This window comes from Periplaneta americana, chromosome 1 (assembly GCF_040183065.1).
Source record: "Periplaneta americana isolate PAMFEO1 chromosome 1, P.americana_PAMFEO1_priV1, whole genome shotgun sequence".
Lineage (NCBI taxonomy): Eukaryota > Metazoa > Arthropoda > Insecta > Blattodea > Blattidae > Periplaneta > Periplaneta americana.
In genome coordinates this window covers 174,707,945-174,728,321 of record NC_091117.1, presented here as the reverse complement: position 1 = coordinate 174,728,321, position 20,377 = coordinate 174,707,945, and the positions used below count along the sequence as shown (strand labels likewise).

The 20,377-nt window shown below is 35.8% G+C and overlaps 1 protein-coding gene across 1 annotated transcript; it reads right to left on the bottom strand.

Moving 5' to 3' along the window:
• Window positions 1-5,528: 5,528 nt before the first annotated feature.
• On the bottom strand, window positions 5,529-19,858 carry LOC138704476 (uncharacterized). Its single transcript, XM_069832399.1, has 4 exons — window positions 19,702-19,858; window positions 16,159-16,357; window positions 11,563-11,691; window positions 5,529-5,696 (listed from the first exon to the last, which is right to left on the bottom strand). Exons 2-4 carry the CDS (start codon window positions 16,355-16,357, stop codon window positions 5,689-5,691), a joined length of 336 nt encoding a protein of 111 aa, XP_069688500.1. The 5' UTR covers window positions 19,702-19,858; the 3' UTR covers window positions 5,529-5,688.
• Window positions 19,859-20,377: the final 519 nt, after the last annotated feature.

Sequence of the window (20,377 nt, the reverse complement as noted above, 5' to 3'; positions counted from 1 at the left end):
AAGAAATATTATTAAGCAAGTAATAGCATTTTGCATAAGTCAATCAGCGTCATTAGACCTACTTAAATTAAATTATGAATAAGTAATAATTAACCTTACAGTATTATAAGCAATATTCAAGAGACATGACACTGTTTGACGAAAGTTTGGCAACATCCCTATTCGGCAAGGTTCGTGGCCTGCTGTTTGACGTAGTGGGAGAGAAACGGGTGGAATGGGGTGAGTAGAGGCGTTAACTTTTCCAAGAACGACGACAGCGCTGAAGGGGCATAGATCCGATGGTCCGACTTAATAAAAACGTTTTTAAGGAACACTGTGTCCCAGGATCGTCTCACCGCTCTTGTCATTGTTAGGGATGAAGCATTTAGACTCCACAGAAACATAATGAAACCTTACAATAGGTCCCAGAGAATTATGAAACGGCAGTAGGCCTATTCAATTATCGCCTCTATAGAGCTAGACGTGTGTCTGAAAATGCATTTGGTCTTTATAAGAAAGAAGTGCGCACAAACGTGCAATTAGTTTGGTATGAGTTATTTCTCTTTGCTATATTCCACCAGTGACTTCGTTCTATTCACACATTTACTAAACTGATATTTTGGACACGTTTTGTTTCACAGTTTACACACGCATTCGGGGGTAGGTTCGTGATATTCTGATCATCTGCACAGTTTGTGATGAAAACCGTAAACTGCTAGCCTTGTTATAGCGCTTCGTAACTTGTTTGGCAATGTCCAGTTGCGTGATCATCGCGTCCGTTTCGTAGAATTCACTTTCAGTTTCCGCCTTCTCACACACAAGTCGTCTATCTTGTTAATAGGTTAGAGTTTCAGTTGACATCAACCCTTCCTCTTCAATTATGTAGAATATTATAATCTTTGGTATCCGCATGGTATCTAAATTCCGTCGACACGAATGTGTCCAACGGAATATAAATTGTTTCAGTTATGGTAGGTGTTCTGCCCATAGACTTACTAAACAACCGCTAGACCGCTCACTGGCGCTAGTGTTATGTTCCCAAATTGAACAGTCCACGAGCGGCCATTTGTTTGGTAGAGCTGAATAAGTATGGTTCTTTCGTGTGCTCCTTTTTATTGCAGCAATGCACACGGATGTAAAGATAAAGAAGGAAGGAATGTTATATTTCAATCCTTAATTTCTGCGACGATTTTTTCTCCATATTATGTTACAGAAGACTAACTATTGTACTTGCCATGTGACTCTTTATGCTTCAAGTTTCCTGTGAGTAAAGATTCCCTTAACCGAAAGTGGATAGATGCAATCCGCAGAGAGAATATCTACCCTACATTGAATCATTCAGTGTTCAACTCATTTCGAAGATAGTAATTACCTTTCAAACTACGTTATTATACACTGTTATTATCCTTCACTCACTTTATATCATTCATTTTCTTCAAACAGCTGTTGTTTCAGTGCATACATGAATAATAAAATCATTCACCGAACTAAAACATACAGAAAATGCATATATATATATATATATATATATATATATATATATATATATACATATTTTAATATAACTTATTGAAAGTAATTCCTGTCTTAGTTACGGATTCTTATCCTATTGCTATTGCTGCTACTGCTATTATTACTACTACTATTCCTACTACTACTTTTTTGACTTCATACAGCAGTTTAACCTACAGATTGAATAAAAATTTGACATAGTAATTCTTTTATTAACCGTGGTTATGAATGTTCACATTCAGAGTTCCTATGAAAATGATGCAAGTCTGAACACAGTACCTATGTCTGACATCCAGGGTTGTCGGGTATCCCAATTTAGGCGGGATTCTCCCAATTTCCTGGTTGAGTCCCAATTAAAGGGAGTCGGGATTGACAAAAATCCCGATTTTACAGATATTAGCCTTGAACATATTTAAACAAATTAGTCTGTATTTCCTAATATCCGATATTTTTATTTATATATTGACTCAAATGGTAACATTGTAAACACAGAGATAACCTGCGGATATTTTGTAAGTCTATGAGGTAGCCCAGCTGATTGCCGTAAGGCAACTAAACTCGCAAAATAATACTTCTTCTAGTTCTACCACATTGTTGATTATTCCGTTCCGGCCCCTAGTCGCTGTTCTCGCAATTAGTAAACATTGTGTATTTCAAGTGCGTTGAACTGGCAAGAAAGATAGCGTTTTGATATCGTACTTTACACTAATAACAGAGACATACAATTGCTGCGTTTTATAGTTTAGTGAACTATGCTTAAACATGGATTTGTCGTCAGATAGTGAAACTGTTGCAATACCGGTTCCAAAAGTAATTTATTAGCAAATTATTAAAACATGGGCTATTCACTGTTATTAAAAGAAAAAAATTATTGTAGTGTTCACTCTACTGTGTGTCCTACGTATTTCAGTGTTTTTCACGGAGGCGAATAGGCCTATTACATTAAAAAGCACGTGAACACTGTGCAGAAAACTGCTATAAATCTTATGATAGATTGTTGACAAGTCTAATGTCTTAGGTTAGCTTTTGATATCCCTAGCAACTCTGCTGACAGCAGAAACATGGTATTAAAGGTATCTCGCAAAGGAAGTATTGTTCCTTTAAACAAAAACATTTAGCTTTCGAAAATGCAATACAACACGTATTCAAATAGCGGTTTCGAAATCCCGCGCGTTGTCTACCTAACAAATGGCGGCTTTCTGCTCCTTCAATTTGGGAACATATTTCTCAGTTCTCCGCTACGGCGTGGTAGGGGCTCGGTTCCGCCTTCTTCTCTTGCGTGACCGTACGTAGTCGGGTTTCTGCTGCGATAGATGGCAGCATGAGCCAGCTTCGTACAGAGTCCGTGGATCCACGGACTCTGGCTTCGTAGTTCCTTTATCAGGAAAGGTTCTCGCGCGAGTTCATATGCCATTCTGGAAGGTGCATACTTTGAGATTCTCTCTGGTAGGGAGTATAACTTGATTTCATTGCTTTCAATTTCTTTCATTACCCTTTTTTAAGTCGAAGGATCTCCTTCTTAGTTAATACATTTGCTTTTGCTACGACGGACAACATTCACTTTGTTATGCAATTGTTTCATAAATTCAATATTAAGAAGCTTCAGGCCATGTCCAAAAGGGGAGATGAAATAAAAACAATTAATTCTATTGTCAATAATATTTCTTCTATTCAACCATCTTTCACCACGTAGAAATCTTTCAAATTGGTCATAGATGTATTGATGATAGCTCGAAAACTGACAGTATTATCAATAGAATCCCCATATCCCGGATTATCAGATTTTCAGAGTTTTCTATTCACCAATTGCAGTTAATCTCAAAGTTTGTGACTTTGTAATTTTAGCAGCTTTCTGTCTGCACAATTTAATTAGAGAGGATTCACAAGCAAGTCTGTCTGAAAATAATAGAAGACATCCTAAAACAGGTTTAAAGAATATGACACTTCTTTGTAGGAATGGAGGTTTCGCTCAGGCAGAAGGTTTTCAAATTCGAAAATTCTTCAAGGATTATTTTGTCAGGGAAGGCAAAATTGAAAGGCAAGACAAAGCAATAAGGAAATAACGTGTAGATCACATACTGATGGTGCAATTTCTTACCTGCTACTGCACATTCCATACAAGTCATTTCACCATTAGCTACTCTTTTGTGTTGTCAAAAGTGATTTGACAAGTATGAAGAAACCATTCTGATTATTTACCCCAAAATTCGATTCCGGCCCAGGTCGATAGCATTTAAGTGTGTTTAAATGCGACAGACTCATTTCAGTAGATTTACTGGCTTGTAAAAGAACTCCTGCGAACACCGACGACGTTGATATAACCTCTGTAGTTTCGAGCGTCGTTAAATAAACCGTAATTTATTTAACAATAGTGTACATTATAAATATAATATTATAACTGATAGGATCTATATGAACATAGTAAGTGTAATTAAATCCCACTCGAGTTTTGATTTTCTCTAGATAAATCAAAACGTCTAGTGAGATTACTGTTGAAAAAACATATTTTATCAAGTTCTCTACATAAAACAAAGGTTGACAACAGGGCGTCAAACAAATTATTCAAAACCTATTCTGAGTACTGCATTATGTTGCGTGTTCAGTAGTGTATTTAATGATAATTTAACTCAGTATATAAATAGAGTAAAAATAGTTTTACTGTGAAAGTTACTTTGCAGGTTTATTGTGGTGTACTTGTATGGGTATTAGAAATAAATAAATACAGTTATATTACCGATTGTTCTGTATGATTGCACATTGAAGTTGTTTGCAAACAAAATCATAACATAATAATAATAATAATAATAATAATAATAATAATAATAATAATAATAATAATAATAATAATAATTTGCGGTGTTTTATTTATGTGCAGCAGGATGATCTTTATAGCATAAATATAACATACTAAATAAAAGAATAAGCTGTGTTACGTGTTGGGCGTAGAAAGATTGTATTTACCAAAAATACGGTACAATGTAAAGTAAGTTTGTGCGAGATCGTGCGTATTTGCTTGGTTTCCGCACAAAACCAATCCACGGAGTCTAAAATTCCACATTCAGTATTGCCAACGTAACACACATAACAATTTCCCTCTTCTTACCGCTTAAGTGACATATTGATTTTACTGCTTTAGGCTTTTAACATATTATTTTTAGAGACGTTCAATATAGTAATAATTATAAATTGGAAACTTACCACTGCAATTTCACCTAAATTGCACTGTTAATTATTGTTTTTAAATATTTGCAAAAATTAAGTAAACTCTACAACTCCACTAAAGTTACTGCATTCGTGATGCAAGTAACATTAAGGAAGCCGTGAAAAAATCAACAAGATTCTAGACTCATCATAGACTGGGGGGGGAAACAGACGTATATGTAAATATTTTTTGTTTTATCACTGTTATTATTATTATTATTATTATTATTATTATTATTATTATTATTATTATTATTATTATTAATGAATTATTTTGTATTAAAATCTTTGTATCATTTCTGTCACGATTATTCTATTATTATTATTATTGTTATTATTATTATTATTATTATTGTTACTATTATTTATATCATCAGCATTATTATTTGAACCCTGTAAAATTTATGTAGACTACTGGACTGTACCCGAGCACGAGCATATGCTTATTTCGGGTATCTATTCATATGTATTCAATTGAAATGTAAATTGTAAATAAATTTGAATTTGAATTTGAATTTGAAAAATATCACAGCCTGCTGGAGTATAGTAAACACAGAAAACATTTTAAAGCAACAATGTTGAAGATAGATATTTTTGTTTTGCAAATTTGCCGTCATTGAACAGAAACCAAGATGGAGATTTCATTGCAACTAATTATAAATTCCTCTTTCAGGTATGTAATAAACGATCTTCGCACAAAATAATGTACGATACACGAGCTACATTTCGCTTTTTCAAACTTTTTCTCGAACATCAAAACTTCAACATACCGCTCTTGTAACGCATATTACTATTATTGAAGTATATTATGTCTCCACTTAATGAAATTAGTGAAATATGTTAAATGTAAGCAAACATATTTTTATTAACAAAATTCAGAAGCTTTACACATGAAATATTCAACATTGTATAGGACCTATGTCATGTTTTCAGATCACTGAGTGGACTGTGGCATGTCTTAAGTTGTATCCTGTAGCTGGTAACCTGGGTGACATCTTAATTGCCTGAAATAAAAGAAAATACATCAATTACTTATTTCAGTTAACAGACTGACTCTTCAGAAATGATCAGACGGCGACTTTATAGTGCTGTAGAGTGTAGACTGAGAACTGCAATTCGCAGAAGAAATCTGTTTTACCACGTCATTAGTCACCAGAAGTCTCACATCAGCTCTAAAAGCAGGGTCACTAGGCAGGAGGCTGCTTGCAGCTTAGCTATAATGACTACGGTTGCGGATATGTGCACTCAAAGAGCAGCTGTAACAATAACCAATTAAGGCCCAATTGTATAAAACTCCCTGACTAAAGATCAACTTTGATCGAAGATCGAAAAGTGAACCGAGTTCAGACACTTCTTCTATTGTATAAAACTTTTCTGCGATCAAATTACCTTGGTTCAAATGCAATCTAAGTTCACGTGAAAAGGATTTGGCAACATCGCATAAACAGGTGAAATACGTGATGCGCGGACAGGTTTGTTCAGTGTTGCCAATCTAGCGACTTTAACTCTTTTTCAACAGCAATTTCTTTTAACTTTTGTATTGCTTAAATAGGGATTTAGTGACCTTTTTAGCACCCCATAGTGACAAAATTTAATCTTTCTTTGTTGATAATGAGAAATCTAGCGACTTTACAACTACTTTTTGGCGACTTTCCGTACACTCTGTTGGAGACACTGGTTTTTTGTGCAATGTAAATAATGGCGGACAATAAGAAGAAGGTTGACTGTTCTCCGAGTTGTTATCATGTTATGGTGTTTGATACTGCTAAACATAATAAAGCTTTATAAAACGACAATTTTCGTTTAGTAATACAGTTAATTGAAAATTTATGATTGTACCTATCATATCCATTAATAATAATAGATTTAATAATTATTATTATTAATGGATATGATAGGTACATTCATAAATTTTCATTTAACTGTATTACTAAACGAAATTAATTAATGGTTGTTATAAACATAATATAATTATAGGTTATGTTATTTGATACTGCTGAACACGATAGAACCTTATAAAATATAAGATTGTGTATTAAGGCAAGAAATTGAAAGAAATATATATAAATGTACCTATCATATCTATTAATATTAATAATAATGGATATTTTATTTGCACAATCTGTCACTCGTATATTTCGAACAGAAAAGAAATAACTGAACTTGGATCATTTAACTTAATCGGAGAAATTTCTTCAGTCAAAGTTGACTTTAGTTTCAGACAAATTAATCCCAGATTAGACTTTATACAACACACAATTCCAAGTTCAGCTGAAACAAGGATCAATTTAACCTCTGATCTAAGATTAAATGGTTTATACAATCGGCCCTAAGTGAATACAACATTACAAGATGTCAACATCGTCTCTTTCTAAGTCACAATCGGTATCTATCTTCACTGGAACTGTCCTCGTATTTAAATTTTAAATATTTAAATTAAATTAATTTAATATTTAATATAAAACGCTATGTGACTCCCTAACTCTGTCGCAATAACACGTGTTCAGTTCAGCACAAGAAGATAATACGTGCGCATGCGCATAGTGTCGGTGGTTTTATTGGAGACGGGGAGCATGCTGGGAAAGGGAGCATACGTCATCTGCGCGAGACAGTCACGCCCGCTCGTTTCTGCGCACTGAGTTTTGTTTGTTGGATGCCTATAGCAGTTGCTTCTTGCCAGTTGGCTATTAATTTATTTACCAGCGGCTGGTGTAGTAGCGCGTGTTCAACTTTACTAGCCACCAGCTTGTCATGTGACTCACCTCTCGCTGCTAGCAGCGCCCGACTGTCTAGTGTGAACCATCTTTTGAAGACAGTGACTGGTTGTAGCTCCAGATGGTTCTTTTTCAAGTAAAATCTGATTACTTACGTCGTGTTTCTTTGTGTTTCTGTATTGTTGTACGTGTACTGTGATTTGCGATGTCAGAATTCAAGTGGAATCAGGGCCTGATTTAGGCAGGAGCCTAGGGTCCTTTGCTCAGAGCCTCATAATTCTGGGGGCCTCAAAATCCAAGAACAAGTCTTTTTTTAAATGAATTATGCAAAATCACATCATCATGGCTATCAGGTATCATTTATCATGTATAATTTATTCAAATTGTAACAGCAGGCAACATTGCCAGTATTGTATTGAGTGTTAAACCAAGTGCCTGGTGTTTATATTCCTTGCAGCTTAGCTAATTTCTGTTGGTATAAGAGCCTTATCGTTGTGTAGTGGAATTCCCAAGGAAATTTGAGTTCGGAGCTAATAAAAGAAAACGGAAAGCTTACTGAAATTGAACAACAGGAAAAAAAAAAAAGCTACGCTGATCAATGAGCAAGTATGTTCGTTCACATGTTATTAGCAGTAACTCGTTTACCCACAGAGACCTCTAGTTTCAAAAAGTTAAGAATGTTTTAATACAGACTAATGAAGATTTTGGCATACAAAGACAACAATTCGCCACAGCTACCATATTGAGGTGGGCCAAGGTAATATATATATATATATATATATATATATATATATATATATATATATATATATTTATAAGCCTAAGCCCATAATTTAGGAAAAAAAATGAGGATTGCTTCCAAACTCCTGAATTCTGCACTAGAGGAAACTAGGGACAGTACCGGTACTACAACCAATGCAATCAGCTCTGACCTGTTTTGTGGCCATAGATAATCACTGATACCTTATGGGATCACTTTATTTTTAATCCTTCTCCTCAAAATAGAGAATTAATAAAAAAAACCTCTGTGAAATAAATATATGGTGGAAGGAGATAGGTGACAGAATTTAAATGAAATAAAATAGACCTAGTTGTCACACATGAAAAGGAGCCTCATAAAGAAAATTAAGCTCTGAAATTGTAAATCAGGCCCTGAGTGGAATGCAAATGAGATCGTCCAATTTTTTAATATATCCTAGCAAAACTTTATAGGAAAGACTGAAGAATACTGGTTTGCAGGAAAGACTTGCCCTTGAGCAGAAAGCTATGAATGAATGAAGGAATGGATTCCAAAACTACGCAGGTAGTCTTTCGAGTCCCAGTCAGGCCTGGATTTTTTCATTGAAAAGTTCACAGTGACACTTGTGACGGACAAGGTCACAGTTGAGGTTTTCCTTGGGCTTCTCCGGTTTCCACATATTAGTCATCTGCATCATTCCATCATCATTCCATAGCATTCTCTGAACCTTGGGTGGCAACAGAAGGAGACTGCTGAGAGTTAGCTCAATAGATTTTGAAATGTCGCAGTGCTGGGTCGTGATTCCCCTTTATGAATTCGCTTCAATTCAATTGAATGAGTGCCTTGTGGGACGCCTCATTCCCCAACTATTTGGAAGAGAAACAGAAGAATTCAGCCTTCAGGAACATGATAAAAGTTGGATGCTGCGGGTTTGCATGTCACGTCGGGACCATTAAAGAAATTAGCTTATTTGAATGTAAAGTCTTTTCTTCATAATGAGTGCTGAAACAAATTCTAGTAGTTCCTCAAGCTTAAAATTATACATTCTCAAAATGCTCTTGTATAGGTTACATTCTCATCCGTAAGCTCCTCTCTGAGGCCGACAGCGTACTGCATCGAACATTCTGTCTCGTAGAGGACGGTTTTGTCTCGGACCTTTAGATGTGACTATGATTACTAGGGAAAGGAAGTTCATGCATTTGAATATTTCTGTAGTGCTCGGAAAAAGTGACACAAGTCAGTTTCCACAAACCTTTTTTGATAATTTATTGACAACTTACGTAACATCTGTTAGCTTGGAAAAAAATATATAGGTATTCCTCCCATTACAATAATTCATACAGAAAAAAATCATATCGACATAAACCAGTGTAAGTTGTCAATAAATTATCAAAAAAGGTTTGTGGAAACTGACTTATGTCACTTTTCCCAAGCACTGCAGATTTGTTCTCTATCGTTGTGTGAATATGCTGAAAGATTATCTACATGAATCACAAATTTCTGAATACAATGATATTACTTACTTTTATTGTGCATAAAAGTGCATATTTTGCCTTTATTTATAAAAGCATAATATTTTAACTTTTATGTAGAGAAACTGCATATTATGTATGTTTATTTGTCTTTCCCTCATTTTTAAAAGTGTGTAACCTCGTAAACACGACTAATTTATGTTTATATATTTTGAACGTAACGATGACGCCCTCATAGGGAGCCTCTCAAGTTAACAATTGGTATTCCTTTACTGCAGTCTTTAGCAGGTTTCGATAGAACAATATCCAGTTTAATATCAGTTCCAGGAAATGCCTATTTCACTGCCTAGTTTTACTATTTAGTGCCTATTTTTACCAAAATAAATGCCTAAACATCCGGGCTTTACTATGAAAGGAGCAATACACAGTTTGTCATAAATTTGGCACACAATCAGATATGGTTTTCTATTAAATAATATATTATAATTCTTGTGTTCGCTTCGTCTGCGATGTCCGTCGCGCTGACCACATTACCCCATCCTTCCAAACTCTAAACTGGCTACGGCTTAACGAACGTAGAAATTTTCATTCTCTTGTTCTCCTTTTCCAAGTCCTTCACACTTCTACACCTACTTACCTTGCCTCCCGTTTCAGTTACCTGTCATCATATCATAATCTCTTCACACGCACGCAAAATAGCCGCATACTAGCCATACCAACACATAAGACATCATAGTATTCATCATCATACACAATCTCGCTCTCGCGCTTGTGGAATAACCTACCCAGTGACATCAGAGACTGTCGGAATTTAGTAGCATTTAAAAGCAAGCTTATTAAGCATTTTCTTACTGCTTAGAGTAGGTTTAATTTTTACTTAATCAATAAAAGAAATGCTTCTCTCTTCTTAACTTTTACAATAAACTGTCTAGCTTTTATTAATCAGTTAATCTTTTAGTACTTTGATTTTTATTGTATTTGTAAATTTAATATTAATTGTAATTATAATTGTAATTGTATTATTAATATTGTGACAGCGACGTGAGATTCGAACTCACGACCAGCGTCCCGCAAGAAAGCAGATCGCGCGGGGACGGCGCGCGGCGGAGAGAAGTAAGGGGAAAATGCCTACGCGGCGAGAGAGTGGAGAGAGAGTGCGCGCGCATCTGATGCTGGTAGAGAGGAGAGGGCTCTGGATTTTTCTGGAGTGCCATCTCTAGAGACGCGTGGAACTTTCGAGGCTACGTCGCTGTGGTTATAAATTACGGACGCGAAGGAACGAGATAGAGTTTTTCAGTTGATTAGTCAGCCAGTCAGTGACTAAGCCAGAGCAAGCAAGCCAGTCTTGTGTACCGGAGTTCGACTCGAGTGTGCGTCCGCGACTGTGTCAGCATCCGAAGGCCTGAGTTCGAGTGCAGGGGACCGCAGTTGGAGGGACCTGAGTTCGAGTGCAGTGGACCGCAGTTGGAGGGACCTGAGTTCGAGTACAGTGAACTGTCTCTGAAAGTCTGTGGTTCGAGATACTGTGAACTCGAGTGACTGAGCTAGAAGAACTGTGAACTGAGAACTGATAGTTCTGATTTGTAAATAGTGCTTTGTAAATATTAGTTAAGATTAACAGTTCATTGTTGTTCGTACTAGTCCAAGTAAATTGTCATTGTCGTCGGTGGAGTGCTATAACGAATACTGTGTTGAGTGAAAATCCAATTGTTGACGAGAGCGTTTAAGGCGAATTGTAGAAAGGAATTATTGTTGGAAGAATAAAATCCTATTGTTGATTTGAAAGAAATTCACAATATTGTAGTTGTAATCCCCTGGTAGAGGGGAAGAGAGGGCCTGATGGCTGTATCACTACCAGGTTAAATAAATAATATAATAGAGACACAGTCAAATTTAAAATGCCACATTTCAACGTTATTATTTTCTTACAGTAGATGTGTATTACCTTTCTTCTTTCCTAGATAAGCAGGGACCACGCCTAACTTGCAAACTCCTTCCACGCAGTAACTTGGAAGCTTACAGTTACTCGCTGTCCATGTTGTCATCGGTATTATCTGGCAAGCCTCTCCTTCGTCTGAAAGCAAATTTCATCACTATTTTTGTCATTTTCTTTCAAGAACTTATTCTTTTGCTTTATTGCTCATTTCTAAGGGAATCATTATGGGGCCATTAAGATAATCTCAAGTACCTACTGGGTTTCTTAGTTTTATATTTGGTTAGCATGACATGAAACTACTGCTTAAGATAACACAGAAAAAACATGAGACATGTATAATTTTGATTTCTGTAAGAAGCAGATGAACTCTATCCTTTATATCATACATTATTCATTTTACACTACAGTGTTACTACAGTTCATACATTTTATCTTACCTCGCTCGCATGTGTGCATCTGCACTGTGTACTGTAGTGTGCGCTCTACATCCGCGAGGATAGAAAGATAAAAATGTACACACAAATGTTATCTATTTTAAAAATCTGTTTCGAATTCTTCAGTCATCTTAGGTGACTGAAGGATCAGTGATTTCTCCATTTCTATCTCACACAAGAAAAATGACGAGCATCGATGGTACTAGTACAAAATGTTTCGCATGAACTCTGAAACGTAACTAAATGAACAAGTAACGCAGGTTCAGAGCTGTAGAGGTGGCAGCCCCACCAACAGATTTAGTGTCAGTTCACTCAAGAAAACATTAAGTAAAGAGCAATAAAGCTAGTGCGCTAATTTTCACGGGTGTCATAATCAAGATTATTCACAAGTTGAATACAATATTTTATGCAATCTTGGCATTGTGAATAAAATTACAAATGACTTGAAAATTTCGAATACGCTTCTCTGTCAAGTGACGAAGTCATGGTTTCTTAGGGGCCGTGGTTTGTTTCCGTTTCCAAGGAAACGTTCATTATTTATAAGCAACAATAATGGATGTCGAAACGATGGATGACATTGAATAATTTCAAAGGAAAAATTGTTCTGGGGCTGCGTATCGATCCCGGGATCTTTGGCTTAGCGCACTAACGTTCATCCGACTGAGCTACCCTCGAACTTCACCCGACACCGTCTCAATTTTTTCCCTTTTTATCCACATACCTCGAGTGGCCTGACAAGACGCCAGAAACCCACATCGAGTGCACACAAACTCTGTGTGACTTGAAATTGTGGATTTCTGTTGAACGTACCTACAGTAACGTAGCTAGATTTGCGTAATATATACCTAATATAAACCTATTAATTTTGACTAATTATTTCAAGTTCTCTTCGGTTTTGGAACACAAAATTTTGAACACATGCAATATTTTATCATGAGCCGCCATTGATTATCGTACCCAATCTCGATTAAATAAATGCAAGTGAAATTTAATAAAACATTCCACAAGAAAGTAGGCCTATGTATAAAGATTAAGAGTGTTTTATACATTTGGAAATATACACCAAAGTGAAAAGATGACTACGAAAACCTCTGAAACGTTTGATAAACGACATTAATGAAATTTTTTTGCTGAAAGAAATAATCTGATTCAACATTCGACAACGATTCTGTTTATGGTATTATTATCTTTCATTATATATGGACATTACGACGAAGTGAAGAGAAGCGACTAGAAGCGTTTGAAATATGGATATGGAGAAGAATGGACGTGTGAAATGGACAGATAGAATAAGAAACTAAGCTGTGTTGGAAAGAGTGGGTGAAGAAAGAATGATGCTGAAACTGATCAGGAAGAGAATTTAAGAATTGGCTGGGTCACTGGCTGAGAAGAAACTACCTTCTGAAAGATGCACTGGAAGGAATAATGAACGAGAGAAGAGTTCGGGGCAGAAGAAGATATCGGATGATAGACGACATTAAGATATATATGGATCAGGCATTTCTGACTGCAGGCTCTGTGACGTCACATGTCTTGCTCTCGTGCTCTTCTGGAGGGAAAGCATAAGTGAAAGAGCAAATTAAGGGGAGTGGCAGTGGAAGGGATGGAGATGTTTAAATAATGGAGACACAACATTGCCCTCCCTCACGTGCTCTACTAGATCTCCTTCGAGAGGGGAAAGGCGCTCCGACGTCACAGGTGGCCAGTTGGAAATAACTGATACGGATCATATGCGGAGACTAAGAGAGAGAGCAGAAAATAGGAAAGACTGGAGAATGCTAAGTTTGCAGTGAAAGATCTGCCCTTGGGCAGAACACTGTGAATGAATGAATTATGAATAGGTCTGAGAGGGTTGGGCTGAGTTAACTCAGTGTCTTTCGTTCGTTTGAACTCATGCTTATCATCACGGTAAGTTAGTCCTCAGCATCTGGGTGGTTGAATGCCACTCATTTGACTTCGAAACACAACTATCTGCTTGCTAAAGAAAAATTTAAGGACATCAGTTTCTTTGTTAAAGAAAAATTGCTCTATTTTAAAGACATTTTATTTTCTGTCTGCAGAAAATACACCTAATATAACATTGAAAAGTATCAGCTTTCTTATTTCACTATGTTGTTAATATGATTGTGTATTACGTTTTTGTTTTACATAATTTTTTATTTCATATATTCTTGCAGTGAATAACAAATCACATTTTCAAATTTTCGAAGGAGAATGATTGCCTGTTACTAGAAAACACAGCCTTACATATAGGAAAAACTCGTTCCACTTCCGCAGAAACAAGAGGACACATTTAAAATATTTTACACAAGCATTATCTATCTTAAAATCTGTATCATTATTATAAATTTCATCATTTGAAATTGTCACAAATTTTACATAGATCTAAATATCCATAATGTTTATATCCAGTATTTTTTCATCTTGTTTGCTACATTTTTTCCTGTTTCGTGTTCCAAACTACTCGTATTCAGTTTCGTCACAATATCATTGACTACATGTTATTTTGTGTCTGTAAAAAATACACCTAATATGACATTGACAAATATCAGCCTTATTATTTCGCTATGTTAATTTGATATTGTATTACGTTTTTGTTTTACATAAATTTTCATTTCATATATTGTTGCAGTGAATAACAAATCAAATTTTCAAATTTTCAACGGAGAATGAATGCCTGTTTCTAGAAAAACACAGCCTTATTTCTAGAGAAACTTCATTCCACTTCTACAGAAACAATGAGGACATATTTTAAATATTTTACACAAGCATTATTTATCTAAAAATCTGTATCATTATTACAAATTTCCTCATTTGAAATTGTCACAAATTTCGTCCTCGGCATCTTGCTATTATTCTTCTTTACAAGACGCTGACTGTTGCGTGTTACGAATAGCAGTATTAGGTCGTACTGTAACCGCTCAACTAAAGTTCACTGCTGAACGAAACACACTGAAATCCCCCACCCCAAAGCAATTACGTACTGGTACCTAAAGTCAGAGGCGCAATGTAACGGCATACAATTAATTAATTTGGACCTAATATTGAACTATTTGTCTGGTAGTAGTCAATGTGTCTTCTTGAATGGTTCTTATTCTAGTTTTGAGCCTGCTTCTATTGGAGTCCCTAAAGGCTCTGTTTTGGGACCCCTATTATTTTTAATTATGATAAATGACTTATCTAAAAATATTTATAGTAACTCGAGTGTGTTTGCTGATGATACTACTTTGTATCATACTAATGATGACATAATTGATATAAAGTTTGTTATGGACAATTCCTTTAACGAAACAGCTGCCTGGTTTGAGGCTAATGGATTTTGTTTAAATCTGACTAAGACACAACATGTTGTTTACATTAAATGATTCCTCAATTTACAACTCTCAGCCATCTGCTAAACTATTAGGAATTGTACTGGATCCCAAATTATCCTGGGCCCCACATATTGATTATGTTTGTACTAAACTCTCAAGGGTTATTTATTTATTAAGCAAATTGAAATCACTGGTGCCTAAAACATATGTAAGAAGTGCTTATTTTTCCTTCTTCAATAGTATAATAACCTATGGTATTTCTGTGTAGGGAAGTAGTTCTTGTGTATCTAATGTTTTCCTTCTGCAAAAAAAAAAAAAGCCTTACTTATTTTTACTTATTTTTAACTGGTTCTGCTTATGATGCGCAGTGTAAGCCATTATTCATAAATGAGGCTATTCTGACTGTTATTAATCTTTACATCTTCACTTCTTTGCTGAAGCTAAAGACAAATTTAGCAAATTATTATCACAGATCTGATCTTCATAATTACAATACAAGATACAGTTTTCAATTCACTGAATCTAATGTTAGATTGGAAACAACTAAAAAACAGTTTATGTCCATGACAGTATCTATGTTTAATAGATTACATAAGTCTGCACACACTGTTAACTTTAACACAATTAAGAATGTTTTAAAATGCTGGATGATTAATAATCCCTTTTATAGTATTAGTGAATAATTCGAGTCCTCCGTTAATAACTTAAGTTTTTAATATAATTTTATTCACTCTGTTTTATTATGACTATGTCCATAGTATTTGTATAATACTCATGACTTTAATAAAATCTAATCTAATCTAATCTAATCTAATCTAATCTACAATTCTTAGTTATAATTATGAATAGGCTATTACCTGGTCTGGGATGACAGTTGTAGCAACACGCACAGTTGTCGGCTTTCAGAGGATATTTGTCATCCGGACAATCAAATACTCCTGTGCAGACCTTCCCCTCACATGCGTTAGGAGGACATTGTGCTGCTGCAGACGCTGTGGTAATCAGCATTGCTGCCAGCAAGAACACGGCAATGATTGCTCGCATGTACATCATCATCTGTAGGAGATAAAATTGTCAAATTACTAATTACTGCTATAAAGTACTCAGATATATCCTCCCTTCTGTATCGTCATCTGAAAGAGATAACGCTACTGTATTCTATTAGAACTAGATCATATAGGTAAATGAGCAATTCTTGTGTATTTGTTAACTTTATCTTGAAAACGGATCTAAGCATTTTGTTGTACAATGTGTCCGCAGAAACATTCCGGAGTTATAAACTGCTATAGAGTCGCTGTCAGTTGCCGGATTTATACGGAACTGGTATCAATAGAAAAATAAATTCAAAAATTTTTGTACCTACCTCAAATACACTCGATGTGTGCTCCAGTGTCACACTGCAAACATCAAGGCGATATTCCCACTCATGCCACACACGTTCCAACATAAGTTATTATAGGGATGGACTCAATGGCGGTAGTGATACGAAGTTGGAGCTCTTGCAGATTTTGAGGTAGTGAAGGTATATAGACAAGATTATTTATGTGATCCCATAAAAAGAAGTCACAGACAGTCAAGTCAGGGGACCTCAGAGGCCAGCTGCAGACGACATTATCTTGGTTCCCAGCGCGCTTAATCCAACTTCATGCAAATTGTTGATTTAGAACATTCCGTACATCAAGATGCCAGTGAGGAGGTGCTCCATCTTGTTGGAAAAGAAATTCGTTGCCTTTTTTTTTTTTTTTCTTTTTCCAATTGTGGAAACAGCCACTCATTCCGGTGACAGTGTTCTCTTGAAAGAAAAATGGGCCATACACTTTCCGTTTCGAAACGGCACAAAACATATTTAGCTTAGGGGAGTCACGTTCAACCTCCAAAATGAAATGTGGATTCTGCTCCCCCAAATCCTAACATTGTGCTTGTTTACTTTTCCATTGACGTGGAACGTTGCCTCGTCACTAAAAATGAATTTGGCTGAAAGGTCTTCATCATCCTAAATAACACTCTAAATGCTGCAGAATTCACACAGACTTGAAAATTTAACATTCAGATCATTTAACACAATTTGCTTATATCCAACAATGCCTTAACCCAGATTTTCCCACCGTCCTTTTTTAAGGACAGTTGCAGTGCCTTCGGATATTATGTCATTGTTGGTGTTAGGGACATTTTATAAGTTGTGCGATAATGTTGGTAGTATTTGTTAGCTTTAGAAAATATACGTTCCTTGTTTCAGTTTATTTCAACATCATTTAACCGATTTTTGAGAGTAACTAATGTGCTACTGTATTTTTATCACAAAAAATGTTTGGGCTTATCTGGGTTAATGACATGCGAAATAGCGGAAACGGCGTTTTTTTTTCTTTCTTCTTGTGCTGCCATCTGTTGTTTCGATCAAAAATTATCAATTACGCATTTCCTGAAATTCTTTGAGCTGTCCTTTCTAATGACATTGTATGAATTTCGTAAAACACATAGTGACAGAATTATAGCAGTTTATAACCCCGGAATGTTTCTGCGGACACAGTGTATAATGATGTGAATCTATCGTTTTCGGGTACGAAAATGCGATTTAGATAGGTCTCAAGTTTGGGAAAACTCTCTTAAGGGGTTATCTTAAGCAAGCAATTCATGTAGGTCTTTACTATCGTCCTAAGCCTAAAAGGCGTATCTCAATTCCCCCCCCCACCACAGTAATGTTTAGTGGTCTCTCTCCAGTTTCTTAAGCAGAATGATCATAATTCATTTAGAAAGTGACGGAAAACACTAATGAGTTATGACGTAACCTATCTCTAAATTTTACTACACCAACTGCACAAATTGTTATGCATGCAGACGATACAGCTATTTATGCAACCCATCGCAACATTAACATAGCCTCAAATCACCTTCAGGAAGCCTTAAACATCATATGCCCTTGGATTGAAAATTGGCGCATCGCAATGAACTACAATAAATGCGAAGCAATGATATTTACTTTGTGTCGTCCTGCTAATCCTCCATGCATAAATCTTTCAACCAACGTGATACCGTGGAAACCAAAGGATGAAGCTGTAAAATATCTTGGAGTGCACTTAGATCGCCGTCTATCATGGAAACATCACATCAACAACAAACTTAAATTGGCCTACTCAAGACTAGCTAAATTATATCCGCTCCTCAACAAGAAATCATCTCTAAAGCTACAAAATTGCATGCTACTTTACACATCTCTATTACGACCTCTACTGCTTTATGCCTGTCCTGTCTGGGGAGGAGCTGCAATAAGTGAAATTAAACACATCCAGTCATTTCAAAATAAAGTCCTACGAATTTCACTCAATTCTCCTTGGTTTGTCCGTAACAGCCAACTACACAGAGAAACTGGTATTGACACAATCAAACAGTTTATTCATTCACAAGCTAAGAAGTTCTAGACAACATAGAAAATGTTCCAGGCGCCATCCATTACTCTCTCGGAAAGAAGTCCACATTTCCCACCAGAATCAAGAGCCGACTTCCAATGGACCTCATATTATAATCAAAATTTATCATCACACCAACCTATGTAAACAATTATTTATTAACAATTATTTTTGTTCATTGAGGAGCCCAATCTAGACTGCCCTCAATTCAGTGTCATATATTGTATTTATAATTTTTAGAAATGATCTGTATAGCGCTAAATGCGCTGATCGATCAATAAATTGTTAAAAAAAAATTACTGAAATCCTAAGCGAAGTAGCAGTATTGTGGTTTCCTTAGCAATGTAGTCGCAACTCTGTTCTGGCGTGCAGAGCGCAGCTCTTTCCATAGCACAATGAGCTTCATTATGAGTTACAATATTTGTCTACTTAGCAAACAAACAATGAGTTGAACTGTCAGAGCAAAGAATGGGCAATGAACTATGATTTTTTTTTGTTTTAGATTTTGTTGCAGCAGTAAAATATACATCACTTCACACTTGTCAATTTTTCATCAGTTCTTCCAAGAGTAGAATCGAATGCCTACACCATGATGTATTGCTACTAGAATTTTCGGAGTAACGACCCTGTTGACTGTTTTAATTGCAATTAATCGATTAAAGAACGGAACAGCAAAATAGAAACCGTCCCGGACGGCAGAATGTCTAAATACGGTAGCAGTAGCAGTAGCGGCAATAATAATAATAATAATAATAATAATAATAATAATAATAATAATAATAATAATAATAATAATAATAATAATAAATTGATTTGCAAAAAGTCTAGGAGTAATTTTAATTTTCTAAATGTTTCAACGCTGCAGTATGCCACATGCGGATTGCGGACCAAGGTTTGGACACACTGATCTAAACAATATTGTATTTATTAGTACGCTAGTAAGAACACCTGGTATGAAAATTACAATTGAAGAATAGAAGTTAATATGTTACTCACGGACAACCCAATTCCTAGGTAGACTACTTGTACGCAGCTCAACGCACTTATCGCGCGCAGTGTAGATAGTATACAGTTAACCACTCACCACATCTACAGTATATATAGATATTCGACGTTATTAAGAAATACAAACGAAGACCTCAAGGCCATTGAGGAGAGCGAGCCATTATTTTCCACGCGCAGGTGCCGCGCGCCGCTTGGTGATCCTCCAGGCTAGAGAGCCTTCTCAGTCTCTTAAAGGAAATAATGATGTAAACTTCAATGATATATTTGTTTAGACTTACGAGCTTCACACTAATTGTTTCTTGGAAGCGGTCCGTATTGATCAAGCCTTCGGATTACATCACATCGGTTTCCATAGTTCGATACAATCATAGAATCATAAGGTCCAGGAAGACATCTGGAAAATTTCTTTAAATAGGATATAAAATGTATTTTCAAATATATTTCCTATTCCCCAATATAGGATCTAATATCGCTCTGATTACAAATAAGTCCCTCTATCATTTACGCTATAACTTAAATGCTTATTTATAGGGCCTGTAAATAATATCACCACTATCATGATCATTATCATCATTTCCTCCTCTATCAACCTTCCATGACAGTCCACAAGCTTGTTCTCGTCTCATAGAAATCCTCATACATAAGTCCATTTCTAGTATAACGTAAA